General features: G+C 42.5%; 1 protein-coding gene across 2 annotated transcripts in view; it reads left to right on the top strand.

Annotated features, from left to right (window-relative positions):
• Window positions 1–15,681, top strand: part of LOC133026853 (cadherin-18) — a 55,166-nt gene that overhangs the window by 13,758 nt on the left and 25,727 nt on the right. Inside the window, exons 2-4 of one of the 2 annotated variants that reach the window (XM_061093832.1) lie at window positions 680–974; window positions 5,604–5,723; window positions 14,634–14,801. In XM_061093832.1, the coding sequence (XP_060949815.1) occupies window positions 680–974; window positions 5,604–5,723; window positions 14,634–14,801 (583 nt within the window). The remainder of the gene's footprint in view (window positions 1–679; window positions 975–5,603; window positions 5,724–14,633; window positions 14,802–15,681) is intronic. The other variant, XM_061093833.1, reaches the window with a different exon arrangement.

The following is a 15,681-nucleotide window of genomic DNA, read 5'->3' as shown; positions in this document are numbered from 1 at the left end:
GGGAGTTTTTTGAAGCTGAAGAATAGTCTGAGCATCACAGTACTGCTGCAAAGGAGAGTTCTATATAAACTATAGTATATTTTAAATCCACTTTGTAGATTATATCAGAGTATAGGAGATCAACTTGACGCTAACAGTACAGATGATGCCGGGTGGGGCATCGGCGAGTGTGCACATCTGATACCACTTCTGTAAAGTACATTAGTTTTAAAACTGCAATTTTCTTTTTTCAGAAATCAATCAACTACTTCTGGTAGTCAAGCGTTATCGAAACATCTGTAATGTCCTCATCTGGAATAAGGTCGCAACTGATAAATAAATATTGATGTGAAGCTAAATATTGATCCAAAAGATGTTAAATATGAAATGATAAGTAAAAAATACAGGCTCAAACAACAAAGTGTTTGATGCTTGTATTGTAGCTATTTAAAATAAACATTTCCTTTTATGATAATGAGTCCACCACTTGTTTCTGCACTAATATGAACATAACTGTAGTAGAAGTCCTTTCACCTGCAGCTGTTTCCCACCAGTTCTCTACAACCAATTTAAATGTAAAAGCCACGAATCATCTTCTGAAACCGTGAATCAAACACAACCCTAAGAAGTTATGTTTGCTCTGTACTCACACACCCTCTCTCTCTCTCTCTCTCTCTCTCTCTGTGGTTTTCCCTCGCAGCTTCACTCGAACTCGGATAAAGGTGACGGATCCGTCAGGTACATCCTGAGCGGCGAGGGAGCCGGGACCATATTTGTCATTGACGAGGTGACGGGAGATATTCACGCCACTAAGAGCCTGGACCGGGAGAGGAAAACGCATTACGTCCTCCATGCACAGGCCTTGGACCGCTACACGGAGGAGGCCCTGGAACCAAAGTCGGAATTCATCATCAAAGTGCAAGACATCAATGACAATGCACCCAAATTTCCGGACGGACCCTTTGAGGCGTCGGTGCCGGAGATGTCTGAAGTGGGTGAGTAGAGCCGCAGTGTAAACGGACCCTCACGTGATTGCTGTCCTCATCTTGGCTTTAATTGAACTGGTTGAGTGTTGTTCTCTTATGGATTCTTAGATATTCTCCATGTTTATAATAAAGTCCAGGACATGGTCAAACACTACACACCAGCACGTTCACTCCGCTCTGCTTCAGCTAAACGACTCGTTCCTCCTTCACTGCGAGCTAAACACTCATCAAAATCACGACATGTTTGCTGTCCTAGCTCCTAAATGGTGGAATGAGCTCCCACTCGACATCCGGACATCTGAAAGTTTACACATCTTTCGCCGAAAACTAAAAACACACCTCTTCCGACTGTACCTTGAATAAAAAAAAAAAAAAACAATAACCACTTTTGAAAACTAACACTTTGGTAGCACTAAGATGGCACTTACTTATAGCACTCTGTAGTTTTGCTTTATTTCGAAGAAATTTTACTGTCTTGATTCTTGTTGTTCTTGGTTTGTACCCTCAGGGTTGAACGCACTTATTGTAAGTCGCTTTGGATAAAAGCGTCAGCTAAATGTAATGTAATGTAATGTAAAGTCATTGTAGCCAGATCTGCGACTCTACATCCTGGGTACGCTTTACGTGTGAACTCCTGAGCGAGAGCAGCTGCCGGATGTTTCTAAGGAAGGTATTAGTGGTGCACACGGGGATCAAACATGTTATTAACCTGAGCAGCGCTGGTTTGTCCCTCCTGTGATGGCGCTCTGCAGAACGGCTGATCTCCCGAAAGCCCGCCGGGTCCTGTATTTCATCTTTGTTTTGCGGCGCTGTGGCGGTTTCCCCGGGTGGGCAGGTCTTTAGAAAGCACTCAATAGTTCCTCCACAGCCACGGAGACAGAGGAGTCCTCCACATCGCGGTGGAAAGAAAAGCCTCTATCCACCTCCTCGGAGACAGCCGCTGCCCGGCCTCGTGCAGGCAGCCATGTATTTTTCATTTTCTTTCTTCTGCTGTTCTGTTTTTAGCTCGGCTGAACAGAAGCCAGCCCTTCTCCACCCGTCTCGGCGCAGCAGCTCAAACCTAAAACTCAAAATATTTCACAGAGCCTCCCAGGTTGTTGTCCAAAGCGGTGGCCAAACTGCTGTCAGTGGGATTCTTACCTCCAATGCACTAGAAGATAGTGAATCTGTGGCGCTCGACAGCTTGGTGAAAACATTCAATTTATATCCCTGTGTGTGTGTGTGTGTGTGTATTAATCCCGTCAGCTGCTGAAAAGGAAGTAGAAGAAGTTATTAAAGAAAACGAACGGCAGCGAGAAGATGTTAATGTGCAAAACCCGATTAGATATGCAAACCCCAATAGACCTGTGGGCGCCCCCCTTTATAAACAGTCGATATCTCCCTGGTTGCGCTCATGAATATTCACCGGCGCTCAGGCCTGACACACATACAGCTTCAGTAGTCGGTGTATTGGTTTCTAACTTGGATGTGTCAAGTGTAGGTCTTAATTTGTTCTGGGAGTGCTGCCTGTGAATATTATATTTTTCGGTTGGTGCTGCTACTGTAAGACAGAAACATGTCTTCCTGTTATAAAATGGCTCAGAACATTATAACTCGCTCGTGAAGCTGAAGATAACGAGAGGTGCATCTGGTGATTTTAAAAGTCCAGTTATAGCTGGACTGATATGTCTTGCTGCTCGATTCAAAAGTTTCCGTGTCGGCTGCAAACTTTATCGTGGTGTTTGCACCAAAAAGAATCAATCAGCGCTGATGACCCGTGGGAGGAAATCAAGGACTGTGAAGGGGAAAATAATTAGCCCTTCCCCCCCCTTTCTCCCCCTCTTTTGCTGGCGCCCATTAGAGGAACTCCTTTTCGGTTGGGTGTCTGCGGCGTCGAATCGGCTGTAACAATCAGCTGTCCTCACACTCCACAGCACTAATCCCCCAACATTCGTCAATACTGGTGCTCCCAAGTGCAGGAAGGGGCTGACTGGGAGTGTGGCAGCTAATTGGCTGTGATGTTCTTACCCTCCCCCCCTCCCCTGTGTTTGAATTGATCAGCTGGACACGTGCCTGCTGATCTGACGCTTGGAAAAAAACCTTCTACACCATCATATTTCTTGAGATGAAAGCTCTGTCAGCTCAGCACCATTGTATGTGTCCCAGTTGATGAACTGGAGTGAAGGGACGTGCTGGAGATAGTGGCTCTGCTTTCCTGTCAACTCTTCCCCCTCTGGGAATATCTCTGTTTGATGGTGGCGGCTTGTTTAGATAATGAATTATGAATAATTAGATGTTACTTGGAGCTAATGTACACGTGGATAAGAGTCGAACCCTCTGCAAATGAATTCAAATGGAGATCCAGGGTTTATTTATTTATCTCCCTCTGTTCTCCTCTCAAGTCGACGCTGCTATCCATCATACAGCACCAATCAATTGAGTTGTATTGCCCACACACGCCCATATTTTCTAAAATGAAGTTATTACACACTTTGTTTTGCTTTCAAAAGGAAAGTCTGTTTTTCATTTCTGAAGACAGGCCACTTGTCCACGTATCGACGTCTTTTCTCCCATTAAGACGACATCTTATTCCAGCTCTTTGAGTCCGAGGCAACAGCTCTCAGACATGATGCTGCTTCGTTAGCAAGGGAGTACGTTCCTTTCTTTTCAACACAGAATGAAAGCGGTGATGAAACGACCTTTGGCTCCGACTGAGGACGAACACGAGAACCTGCTGATATTTAAAACACTTTCCATCACCAGCCTTGATCTCTGTACAGACTGCATTCTGCTCCGTGGTCAGAGCGCTAAGTTCACTGAGGTCAGAGCAGGTAGATGGATTGAAACCTGAAGGAGCTGATGAGAGTCGATGATCCACAGGAAGTGACACGGTTTATAATAAAGAGGAGGATGTTAATATTTCATGTTTTTGCAAGAATTGCGTAGTATTAGATGTTTGTGTGATTATTTTCAAAAAGGACTCAACTCGACACTAATGACAAGGTGTCTCCCTGTCTGCTGTTTCAACCTTGAAGTGAATGAATCGTTAAGACTTTGAACCTTTCAAACTAAACAAAAAGAGTTTATTTTGCTAATCATGGTGTCTGCACATGTTGGGTGTTAAACTCCAACAAAGATTTGTCTAATTTTCAATAATGACAGCACCAACCGAGATTTCAAGCGACAAGCTAGAGTTTTCCATGTTCGATTGTTGTCACTTTGTGAGAACCTTTGAATAATCATGGTCACAGAAGTCTGTGGTACAACCCTCACCCTTAAAACTCCTGAGAACAAACTCCCAGCTGAGTCTTTTTGAGTTTATGAAACATATTTTGCACAGGGAGACTCCTGAGAGCTCAGCCTTCAACGTCTCGAACCATCAGACCTGTTAGAGATGCACCCATCACCTCAATTGTTCCACAAATAAAGAGCTTGAATACTCAAGTTGAAGTGTATCGCATCTCTTAGAAGAATGTGTCTGTACGCTGAGATTCATATTGTTGCAATAAGATGTGACAACAGACCGATTCAGAGTTCACCAATTAACTGACGCTCTGACTAACGAGCGTTCCCAGACAGATGACTCAGAACCGCCGCAGCCTCCAAACCCAGAAAATGATTAAGTTGAAATGATTCCCTGTGCAGTTCTCTGCCGCGAGGTTGACGCAGATTCAAACTGCCCGAATATACTGTGGAGTACACTGCTCATTATGGGCTGGCATTTCACTCTGCTCCTTCAGGTTCACTCCAAAAAATTGTTTTTAAAATAAAGTCAAAATCCGGCCGGACACAGTGGAGCAGGTTTCACATAATTTTAATTTATTTTAATCCCCAAAGGGAAAACAGCAACTCACATGTCCAGAAGATTTACAGGCCCAAAAAATACATGTCTCCTATCATTACCGCACTGTGGATTCCTACATATACTAATCCATTATATAAGCTTGTAGTGCAATTACAATGCACTCATTGTGCAATTAGAATGGGTTAATGAAGCCTGTAATGCTGTTTGAGCAACACTTGATGTGTTAAATTGAACCACACTGGTTCATACACAGTATTTTTAAATAACACTGTAAATAATGAGCCATCGCTGCAAGTTTTTAGATCATTTGTCGATGTTGTCGTGATTTTTTGCAAAGACACAACTTGGACTTGAAGCATTTTTCCCATTTAAAGGCAAAAACTTCAATGTAAAATGTCCCGTGATGATCTTTCCTTCGACATAGGTCATTGCAAGTTGTAATTACCTTGTACACAAAACTGCATCATTACATGTAATTATTAAATAATGTGATTTTTAATGAAGGCTTCATCATGTTGTCACTGATGAAATCTGATGTTTACATGAGGGCAACATGTCATCTCGGTACGTAGGCACCATGATATGTGTAATACCAGCTGCTAAAGCAAAGTGTGTCTGCAGGTTTGTGTTGTCGTTAGTTGTTAAGACAAAATGTGTTGATTCATCTTAAAGCTGCTGCAGAGTTTGTCCACAGAAATGCTTAAATCACGATTTCTTGGAGATTTTGCTAACACATTTCCTTTATACGATAAAATTACTTTACTTTACTGTCATTTGCATTTAAAAACCTTTGAGACAAAGAGAGAGAGAGAGCGATTGTCAGGGAATCATTTTGATGTTTTCTTCTCTTTCAGGCACGTCTGTGTGGCAGGTCGTCGCGCTGGACGCCGACGACCCCACCTACGGGAACAGCGCCAGGATCGTCTACAGTATTCTACAAGGACAGCCATATTTCTCCGTTGACCCCAAAACAGGTGCGTTGTTACGATTACGTGCATTTATCCACAAAGTGAGCACTCGTAGACCGCAGCCATGGCAACTGGGACTCTAAACGTGGGCAATAACTTTCTCTTAATTTCTGCTGCTCTGATCTCCTAAAGCGACGTGTAAATCAGGGTTTCGAAATCTGTCCAGCATGTGTTTCTCAGCGCCGACATCCTGTTCTGTTACTGCAGCACGTCAGACATTATAAAAGCTCAAGCAGCCACAGTAGAGTCACGGACGACTCGTAGAAACTGCTGTGGTGTGGAGCACGCAACCCACTCTGTGCACCATCACTAACTCCTCAGGGGTCACAGGAGACAATTGTGAAGAAGGTCTTCGGAAAAACCATTGTTTCCTCCCGTCTGAGAGGAGAAAGCCATAACGGGCAGTACTCAGGGTTTTCAAAATCCATCTTCCTTTGTGTGCGGGTCCGCTATTAGATCTATTAATTGTTAATAAACCCTTTAAAGTGCAAGACAAGAATGTGCAGCGAGCGAGTATCTGTTTGTTTCTCTTTGTCTTTCCAACGTGAGTGTGTAGTTGAAGTTTTTCCTGCTCGCCTCGCCTCGGCTGCTGCTGCTGCTGCTGGTTAACGTGAACAACAATCCACTTGTATGAATTGATTCATTGCCGTCTGCAACAACTATTGGCCCCTGTGAGACTTTGCCGCCCGTGTAAAACATGAAGTCTTTGCTGAATGAGCAACACAAATGAATTGCTGAATATTTTGGCTTCACCTCCTGGGAACAGGCGGGCGGGGATTGATGGAGCTGTTTCTCGGCGGCGGTGCGGTGGAGCCGAAGCGATGCAAACCGGACGTCCTCACGCGACGCGAGCGCAGCCTCCTGTCGCTGGAAGTTATTTCAAAATCCCATTTTGACTGTAAACAATATTCCAGCGTGAAGTTATTCCTCTGCACTGGGCTGTCGGACACATCACACGACTGGTTTCGCTGGAGCTGACTCTGCATCTTGTCTGCATTATAATTCAGCGCTGGGCGTGCAGAGGAGGAGGAGGAGGAGGAGGAGGAGGGACGTGATGGAAGGCCGAGCCAGCTGCACTCCCTGCACAGCGCCCTTCCTCCCACACATTCTCATTTATATAAGTCGGCTGCTGTTTTCGCCACTGGCAACCCAGCCTCCCTCCCTCAAATTAGGGCAGGGAACTCCAGTGGTCAGTGGGAAATGAGCAAGGGGAGGAACTTGTACCAGCAGGCGATCTGTATTATGCTGAGCCGAGGTCTTGGAGCAGTCGTGGTTCTGGCAGCCTGCCACGATGGAGCATCTCGTTCCGGGGAAGCGGAGGCTGCTCCTGCATCTGTCTCCCAGTGCATTAGCTTGCTTACACCTCCTTATAGCCACATGCACCTGGCTCCCACCATGCTCAGACTGCACAGGCACCAGCACGGGGAGCTTGTGTTTAGTGAGCAGATTACCAGAGCACACACACACACACACACACACACACACACACACACACACACAACACCTTTCATTTTGACCTTGGTCTGGTGGCCTGACACAGCAGCCACTGATTCTACAAGAGCCTGGAGCTGCAGGGTTTGAGGACAGAGGGTAATGGCAGCATTTGGCCCCCGACATATGGCTCTGGAGGAATCCCTAGAGGAGAGTCTCAGACTTGACCTAAATCCTCGGCAAGCAACAAAGCGAACCGCCGTCTTTCTGTCTTTGTGGTTTGTGATAACGTCGTCTCAAACCTGCCGAGAACAAGAAGGACAAACGAGCCACATTTACAGGATGAAGCTTTTATTAAACCTTGGAACATGAAGGAGTTGATGGAACATTGCTGCCTCGGTAAAGAAACCGTGAACTTGTGAAACTTGGTGTTTCTTTGTTGCCTTGCAGCTCTGAAATTGAAACATTGTATCTTAACGACCTTATTTCAACTGTGGAACATCTGTGAATCATGACACGAGATGTTTTGATTTTACATCTTTCATTAACTGGAGAAGCTGAAAGGCTGCGAGGCAAAAAAAAAATGTTCTAAAACCGAAGCATTGTTTGAAAACGACCTCGTAAAACCTGAGGGTTTCCTGAAACACATTCACTGAAACATGAAGAGAAAACTTACCCATGAACTAAACTTTTGTCTGTTATTTAGAGTCATTGTCCTTGCCTTGGAAAATTGATATGGTTAAGCACATTTGTTAAGATTTCAAAAACTTGCAGTTGAAAAAACGTCCCAAAATTCAAACAACCTCCTGAGACAAATTAGTGGAATCACAGTGAATTTTATTGGACTTCTAATGACAGGAAAATAAAACACATCTGTCCAAACACAAGCTGGAATTACTCACATTATTTTTATTAAAGCTAATCTCAATAAATGAGTATTAACTTTGTTTTACATTTGTAACTTTTTTCTTTTATTATTTTGCCTAATTTGTGCCTCGAAAATACATCATGTTCAATAGATTAGTAAAGTCAGACGTGTTAATATGAAAGTGCTCTCACTTATAAATGAGTTTTATTTCTTTATTGACTAATTAACTCGGCTGCTTCGTCTCCAGCAGAAATAAGATTCAGTCTTGGATGTGATATTCTAACTGGTGAAGAAACATTGGTGAATGTGGCAGCATATTGGTTTTATTGATATCATTATTGAAAGAGTATTAATCAAGGTCATTTAATTAAGAAAGTGAGGAGCAAATGTCAAAGTAAAGGTTCTGATTGAGGCAAAATAGTCAAATTTGATTGACACACGACTATTTGCTAAGAAATGGAAATTCTCTCAACCAGCTTTCACTGGGATGAGTTTTGAGGGAAATGGCTGATATCCAAGAGCAGAAAACAAGAGCGAAGACAGGAATAGATTTAAAAGGTTTAATGTACAACTTCTCAGACAGAATGAATCGATACTGAGAATGTTCTTTGATTCTGGTAAAGTTAGAGGATCCAGCAAATTTAACTCCTGGAAGCTGGATCCAGTAAAATGAGGGTTGCAGACAGGAAGAGGATGGATTCAGGCAGAGTAACATGAAACCTTTCTCTGATAAGTAGAGTAATACACAGAATGTACTTCTACCACAAGGTGAGCGACAATATCTGATTGATTTGGTGCTGGTATACTTCAGAGTCTGGTGGTTGTGATTAGAAAATTGAGCTCCGGTGTGTGGGAGTATTTGCAGGAGATAAGGGATCTGGAGTCAATATTCCAGAATCTGGTTTTATTGCCAAGCAGGTTTACACATTCAAAGAATTGTAAGCACCAGGTGGGGGGGTTGTACCATACATTGTTAAGATGAGATGCTTCACCTTTTCCTCAAATTGCAGTTTTGTCCTCAATCAGGAGCAGATACTCAAAAGAGCTTGTGTATGTAGTTATGTAACCTAAATACTGTTTTCAAAAATGCAAAGCAAAATCAACGAAGCATTGGCTTATTTGTACAAATTTAAAAATGAGGTGGTGTCACTTTGCATTACATGAGGTGCAATTTAGACAGCTATGATTATTTTTAGTTAAAACTGCTGATTTTCATTCTCACTTCACTGAGGCGTTGATTATGTCCCATTCAAAACAGGTGGAAAGCCCAAATCGTTGCAATCTGAGACTCCCTCTCTACCTCATCACCGATGGAGCTGCGATTCATTTGTGATCTAGCAAAAATAGTTTTGAAGGAAAGATTTAAGATCACCTATTTGCTTTTGATGAGTTGGATCAGAAGATCAATACCACATTATAAGTTATTAATAACTTAACGTGCACAAAAACAACAATTTTGGTAACAGATGAATCGTACAATCATGATAAAATGTGTAAGTAATCTTTTATTACTCATGAATAGCTCATCCAGAATTCCAAGCTTCATATTGAACAGCTTGTCTAAGCCAACTCTGTGTTTACCCAAATATCAAACTATTCCTTTGAAACTCCTGTTGCCTGTTTACAAAGACGCCGTTAAAGCAGAGAGTTTCCAACCACAATCACAAATCCTGGCAAGGTGTCTTTTAGAGAAGGATCCAGAACCTGCTGCCTGCTGCTCCCGTAGGACTTGACTGGGGACGTCGGTCCAAAACAAGAGCAGGTGCACAAGGACAACTGAGAGACTGACACACAGACTGAACCTGGATCTGCTCACTGAATACAAACCACACAGCATAAAAGCAAAGATGCACATTTCCCCTGCTTCACCAGCCCTGTCACTTTTTTGTCTGAGCAATATTAGGAGATATAACCAGTCCTGTAATGTGCTGAGCTTAGTGTCATGCTAACCGCGTTAAGAATGTTCACTGCAATGGATTTGATTACATGCTTTGCAAATTTCAAAACTGCAAGCCTGGCACATTTAATAAGAGCTTTCTGTATCTCAGCAGAAGCACATCTCAGACCGCGGCTGCATTTATCCTTTTTATAGTCGGGTCATAACTCCTGTCTTTCCCATCACTGCTGTGCATCTGTCACTTACCCGCAGAGACACTGAGGGTGTTCCTCCTGAGTCCCGTAGTCGAATGCCCTCCAACACCCCCCACCTCACATCTGTGCTCGCACACACACACACACACACACACACGGAGGCAAGGCCACACCGCACTGCACAACCCTTAAGTCCCTGTTGCATCCTAAATAGGCTAATTTCTCTGCTGATCTGGGATTTGGGAGAGTTTATTGAAGGAGCTGACACAGATCAAGATGTTCCGCGGGGGGGGGTTAAGCCTGGCTGCTGGGGGGATCGATGGAGGAGCTGTCACTTTGTCAATCAGCTGCACTGTAGCCTTGAGCACTCTGGCCAATTCCTCTCCATCAGATATATATAATCCAATATACGAAAAGAAGAATAGTTAGAAAATAAAATAGACGACGTGTTCGGATATTATTTCTGTGATTTTTTACGGCTGCTGCTGGTGATGATATCTACCTTTCCTCCAGAAACTACTGCAGGAGTGCAGACATACAGGGATAACATCGTATTGGATGGGGCAAAAACCAAGATTCCTGAAGCTGGAGATTGAAGAGCGCCTTAGTAATCTCCTATAATCCTTTTTGTTCACCCAGGAGATTGTCCCCCTTTAGAAGTTTCCAGCCAGACAAAGAGGTGGATAGTGTGATGGTATCAACTCTAATAGACTGGGGAGGTTGAGGAAAAGGCTAACCACCTCCACTGTGTCAAATGGGCCCAGGTTCACGGAATCAGCTCTTTCTCAATTATTTTCTAAATTAACCGAGGCGCTCCGTGGAGGTTCGGTCCCGGGAGGTGTTTGGGCTCAGAGACGGTCAGGAGAGCGAGTTCAGGGGTGAGACGTTCCTGTCAAAGTACTGACAAACCTTTCAGGTGCTGGCACATCCCAAAGAAAACCCCCGTGGCCTTTCTCGGTGTAGTTAAAATAAATTAACTTAAGAATGAAAGCCGGTGAGTGATTGTACGTTTGTAAAAATCCCATCGGTCTTCCTCCTTGGTGTTTTGTTTGCTGACTGGTCAGAAGCAGCAGATCCATCTTGCTGCTGGGACGACAGTGGGAATCTCTTTGTGTGTGTTCATTGTTTCCTGAAGCCACTGCTATGAAATATTGCTCGGGAGCGATGTGCCTTCGTGTGTAAAGGGTTAATAAGAGACTCGAAAGGTCAGATCATCCGTCGTAGAGTTGTTTTTAATGGAAACTTTGGCCATTCTCGAAGGTCTGTGTGTTTTCTGGACACCGGGTTAAGTAATGCTACGACTGCAGTTAATAACGAAGGATTTCCAACAGAGCCGGCGTCATTAGAGGAAAGTGTCTGCGAGCACTTTGAGAAACCAAGAAAATCAGCCGAACAACACTGAGTCCTGGCATTTGAAAAAAAACAGTGTGGCAAGAAATAGATGCTTCTGATTTTTGGAAATCTTTCCCCGAGCATGTGGCGTTAATGTCTGTTCTCGGGCGATTGATTTTATTATTTAATTTGTCTCGCAACAAGGACACAGATATGTTAGGATATTTATACATGGGACACATCGTCACATCTCGGCAGCTTTTGAAATCCCAGAGAATCCCAATTCATCCCCAATAGTGGTGTTAATTATTTACCTGCACTTAATTCGTGGCTGTGACATTTCCATCAGGGCAACGTAGTGATGATCTGTCTCATCAACTCAACCACAACAGTCTGTCGCTGTCTGCTCAGCCTCTGAAAGGAATAATGCATCGAGGTCAGTCAACTCCATTTCATTAGGATTCATCGTTTATCTGGAATCGGAGATGAATTATGGAACCACAGTCTAACACAAAACAAATCTCAATGCAGCTTCAACAGAGAGGAAGCTACCTGGCAGTCAAAGTAAATGTATTGACTTTGCCTTCCTTTGGAATAAAGCCCTGTAACACATCAGCCTGTGTGTGTGTGTGTGTTTGTAGCTTGCTGCCCCACTTAACGGTTTGTTCTTTTGCGAGCAGAACTAATGCGCACAAAATGACAGCAGAGAAGAAGTAGACGCTATCAGAGTTGGAACATTAAACAAACCTGAACCACCTCAATGTAGCCGAGAGGATCTCCCGGAGAAAGAGTCTGAATCTGTTCCTTCTCTACGTCACGACTTCTTTCACTCAGCATTTCTCCGTCGCCTGGAGGAGGAATTTAAGGACATTGTCGCATTTTACTTTCTTACCCAGTCGTCCTTTTACCTTTTTTATGAAAGAAGTATCAAATCCAAGATATATATGAAAAGGAGGAGGAATCAGAAGGTGTGTTTTCTCAGCTGATTCATAGATTTTTTTATTGGCTGCAGAATGATACGACATCAGGTGAACTTCTTCTGCTGGTGCACTTTCCTCTTTTACGTGATGTGTGTATGATAGTTAGATGATTCCATTCTGCTCCATCATGCTGTTTAGAATATATTTGATATTATCGTTGATTCACCGGTGACGAGTCCTCAGATGGGACCTCAGCTCCGTGGAACCCACGATCGCCCGGATCTTAATACCGTTGGCTTGCTCGCTCCTTGACCCACTTTTAATGATTATTCTGCCCGAGGCGAGTGGATTAGTTTCTGTCTATAGACTCATGAAGAAAGAAGCAAATTACCTTTTGTTAAAAAAAAAACACAACGATACCTGCCTCGCTGGTGAAATTAGGAAATCATGAAAATTGGATTAATTTGCTCCAAAATTAAGTTTGTTAAATTTAAGCTGTTGAGGTTTTAATTGGAAAATTAGTCACTAATGGAATAACTGGTGCAAAAGATCATTTACTCAGTTTGATTGAGAGCTTAACGATTTAATTGCGAAATATAAATATAACCTGTATTATTAATAGTTTGTCCAATGCAATTACTTTGCTAAAATGTTTGCTTTGAATCCAGCAGCCACATCCAGTTTTTAATACTCATATGTAAGTGTGTTAAAGTGGGGATTTTTTGTTTCCTTGGTTATTATATTCATATCTATTCATATGTCTTTGTATGTTGGTGCTGTTTGTAGTAATAATGGATATGTCCGAGGTTTGTGATATTTAATAGCAAATTCAAAGCTGCAATACCTCCCTATCTTCACATGCTGGGCTCATATTACCACAGTTTAAGCTCCTTCCCTGCTGTGTGGTGTGAGTGCACCTCCAACAATAACAGAGAAACATTAGCAGTAATTCAGAGTCATGTGTTTGTCCACCTGGAGAATCTAAGACGAGTAGTTTATTTTCTTTTAGCTCCGTGTTTGGTCTCCACCATTTCCTAAGGGAAATATCTGGCGGAGAGCCGGTGGAGTAAATGTTCACCTGCTTGATCCTAACGGCCCCGGATTCATTGTTATTAGTTTATTTTTGCTCCAACCAGGATCAGAGGGCGATTTGACACAAGGAACTCATACTAACCGTTTGATTATCCTCTTTCCTTTGTCAATGTAAACCACTTCAGAAAATAATCCTTCAAAAGGAATCGATTCATTTTCTAAAGCCACTCGCTGTGATTTCCACTCTCAACAGGAGGTAACAGCAAAGTCCACCTCACGTGGGGATCGATGCCGTGTCACGTCCTCCCGGGTCTCGCCCGTTTTACCACTGTGTGCGTTATTACAGGGTTCACAAGTTCACAGGAACACAAGTTCAATGGTTGCCAGAGGCTCTTGGCTCTGGGGAAAAGGGAGATTTACACCGAACACTGATGTAACAAATGGAACATATTAAATCAGGCTCCATGTGTTGATGTGCTTTCAGGAGCTGAGGTGGGGAATTAACCCTCTGGCACCGAAACAGACACACAAAACTAATATATACTAACAGACGTGCACACAAAGACACAAAGAGAAACACACAAAGCAAGACATGTACCTATTATATTCCATAAATCACCGACCACCCAGCAACACAGGAAGCAGATTCTGTGTGCGTCTCTTTTAGCTTGTTTCCCTGTCGCACACAGTTTCCTCTGCAGTGGCTCAACGTGCAGCCATATATCACCGGGCTAGCATTGTGAGAGTTCACGGCTGTGGTTCGCTGTGTTATTGTAGTAATAAATGTGATTGAATGGGCGACTTAGAAAGTTGCAATCTGCTCCGATCCAAGGTTGCATAGTCATTTTAAACGTGATATAAAAGAAGTAAAAAGAAGAGTCGAGGCTTTACCTTGACAATGAATGAGAATCAAAGATGAAAGAGACACATTTGTAAAGTGTTAAAGGAAAGTGTGACTCTGTGAGTCGTCCATAACTGAGAGGGTGTTGCTGGAGAAATATTAAAAGAGTAACATCTTGACAGCGATAAGCGTTTTTTATTTCCACCCTCTCAACAACAATTTCTTTGTGTCTTAATCTAGATGTTTATTTTCACTTTGCTTTGCCACCGACTTGTTTTGTTCCTTCTCAGGAGACTATTATTAGTCTCCGTTTCCCACTGACTGGTTCATCGTTTAATGCTGATATTAATAAATGTCTCGGACACCTTAACGAACGGTTTGTTTTCCTTCCACCTGTGCAGGAATCATCAGGACTGCCTTAGCTGATATGGACCGGGAAGCCAGGGAACACTACATGGTTGTTATTCAAGCCAAAGACATGGCAGGCCAGGTCGGGGGTCTCTCCGGCTCCACCACCATCAACATCACTCTGACAGACGTCAACGACAACCCCCCCCAGTTCCCCCAAAGTATGTAGAGCTCTGCAGGAAGAGCACATTCCATATCATGATATAGATAGATAGATAGATAGATAGATAGATAGATAGATAGATAGATAGATAGATAGATAGATAGATAGATAGATAGATAGATAGATAGATAGATAGATAGATAGATAGATAGATAGATAGATAGATAGATAGATAGATAGATAGATAGATAGATAGATAGATAGATAGATAGATAGATAGATAGATAGATAGATAGATAGATAGATAGATCACTTTATTCATCCCCGAAGGGAAATTAGCAGCCGGTATATTTGAATACAATAAAATACAATACAATAGAATAAAATAAAAAATATTGAGGTAGAAAGAATAAAAAACAGAAACACAAGATAAATAGGTAGATAAGGTGCATTGGCAAGATGATGGTAAAAGTACTGATGATATGATGGTAATGGTATGTTAGACAGTATATAAGAATAGTACAGTATATATAGTATATAATATAACATAATATATATTTATATATGATAGTAATTATACCAATATAAAAGCAGTATATGGTAATGGCAGCAACAGTATATATAATAATAATGGTGATATAATAATAGTAATTATAACATGTAACAGCTGACTGTGGCATATAGGAAAAAGTGGCAAAATCCCATTGGAGAATTAGAGTAATATGAAAGTAGATAGTGTTGGAATAAAGTTCTTTAGTTGTTGTTGATCATTACCTCCATTCCATAAGTCTCCTCTGTTATTGCACCAGACACAGACCGATTTAGATAATCGTTTGTGGCCACTCTCAGGATGGATGGAAATCAGAATAAATGACCAGACTCATCTGCAAGAGTGAATAAACATTATTTTACCGACTAGCTTTCCCCGGCAAATCGGT

Source organism: Limanda limanda, chromosome 20 (assembly GCF_963576545.1).
Source record: "Limanda limanda chromosome 20, fLimLim1.1, whole genome shotgun sequence".
Lineage (NCBI taxonomy): Eukaryota > Metazoa > Chordata > Actinopteri > Pleuronectiformes > Pleuronectidae > Limanda > Limanda limanda.
Note: the sequence above shows the minus strand (reverse complement) of the source record. Positions and strands in the feature narration are given on the sequence as shown.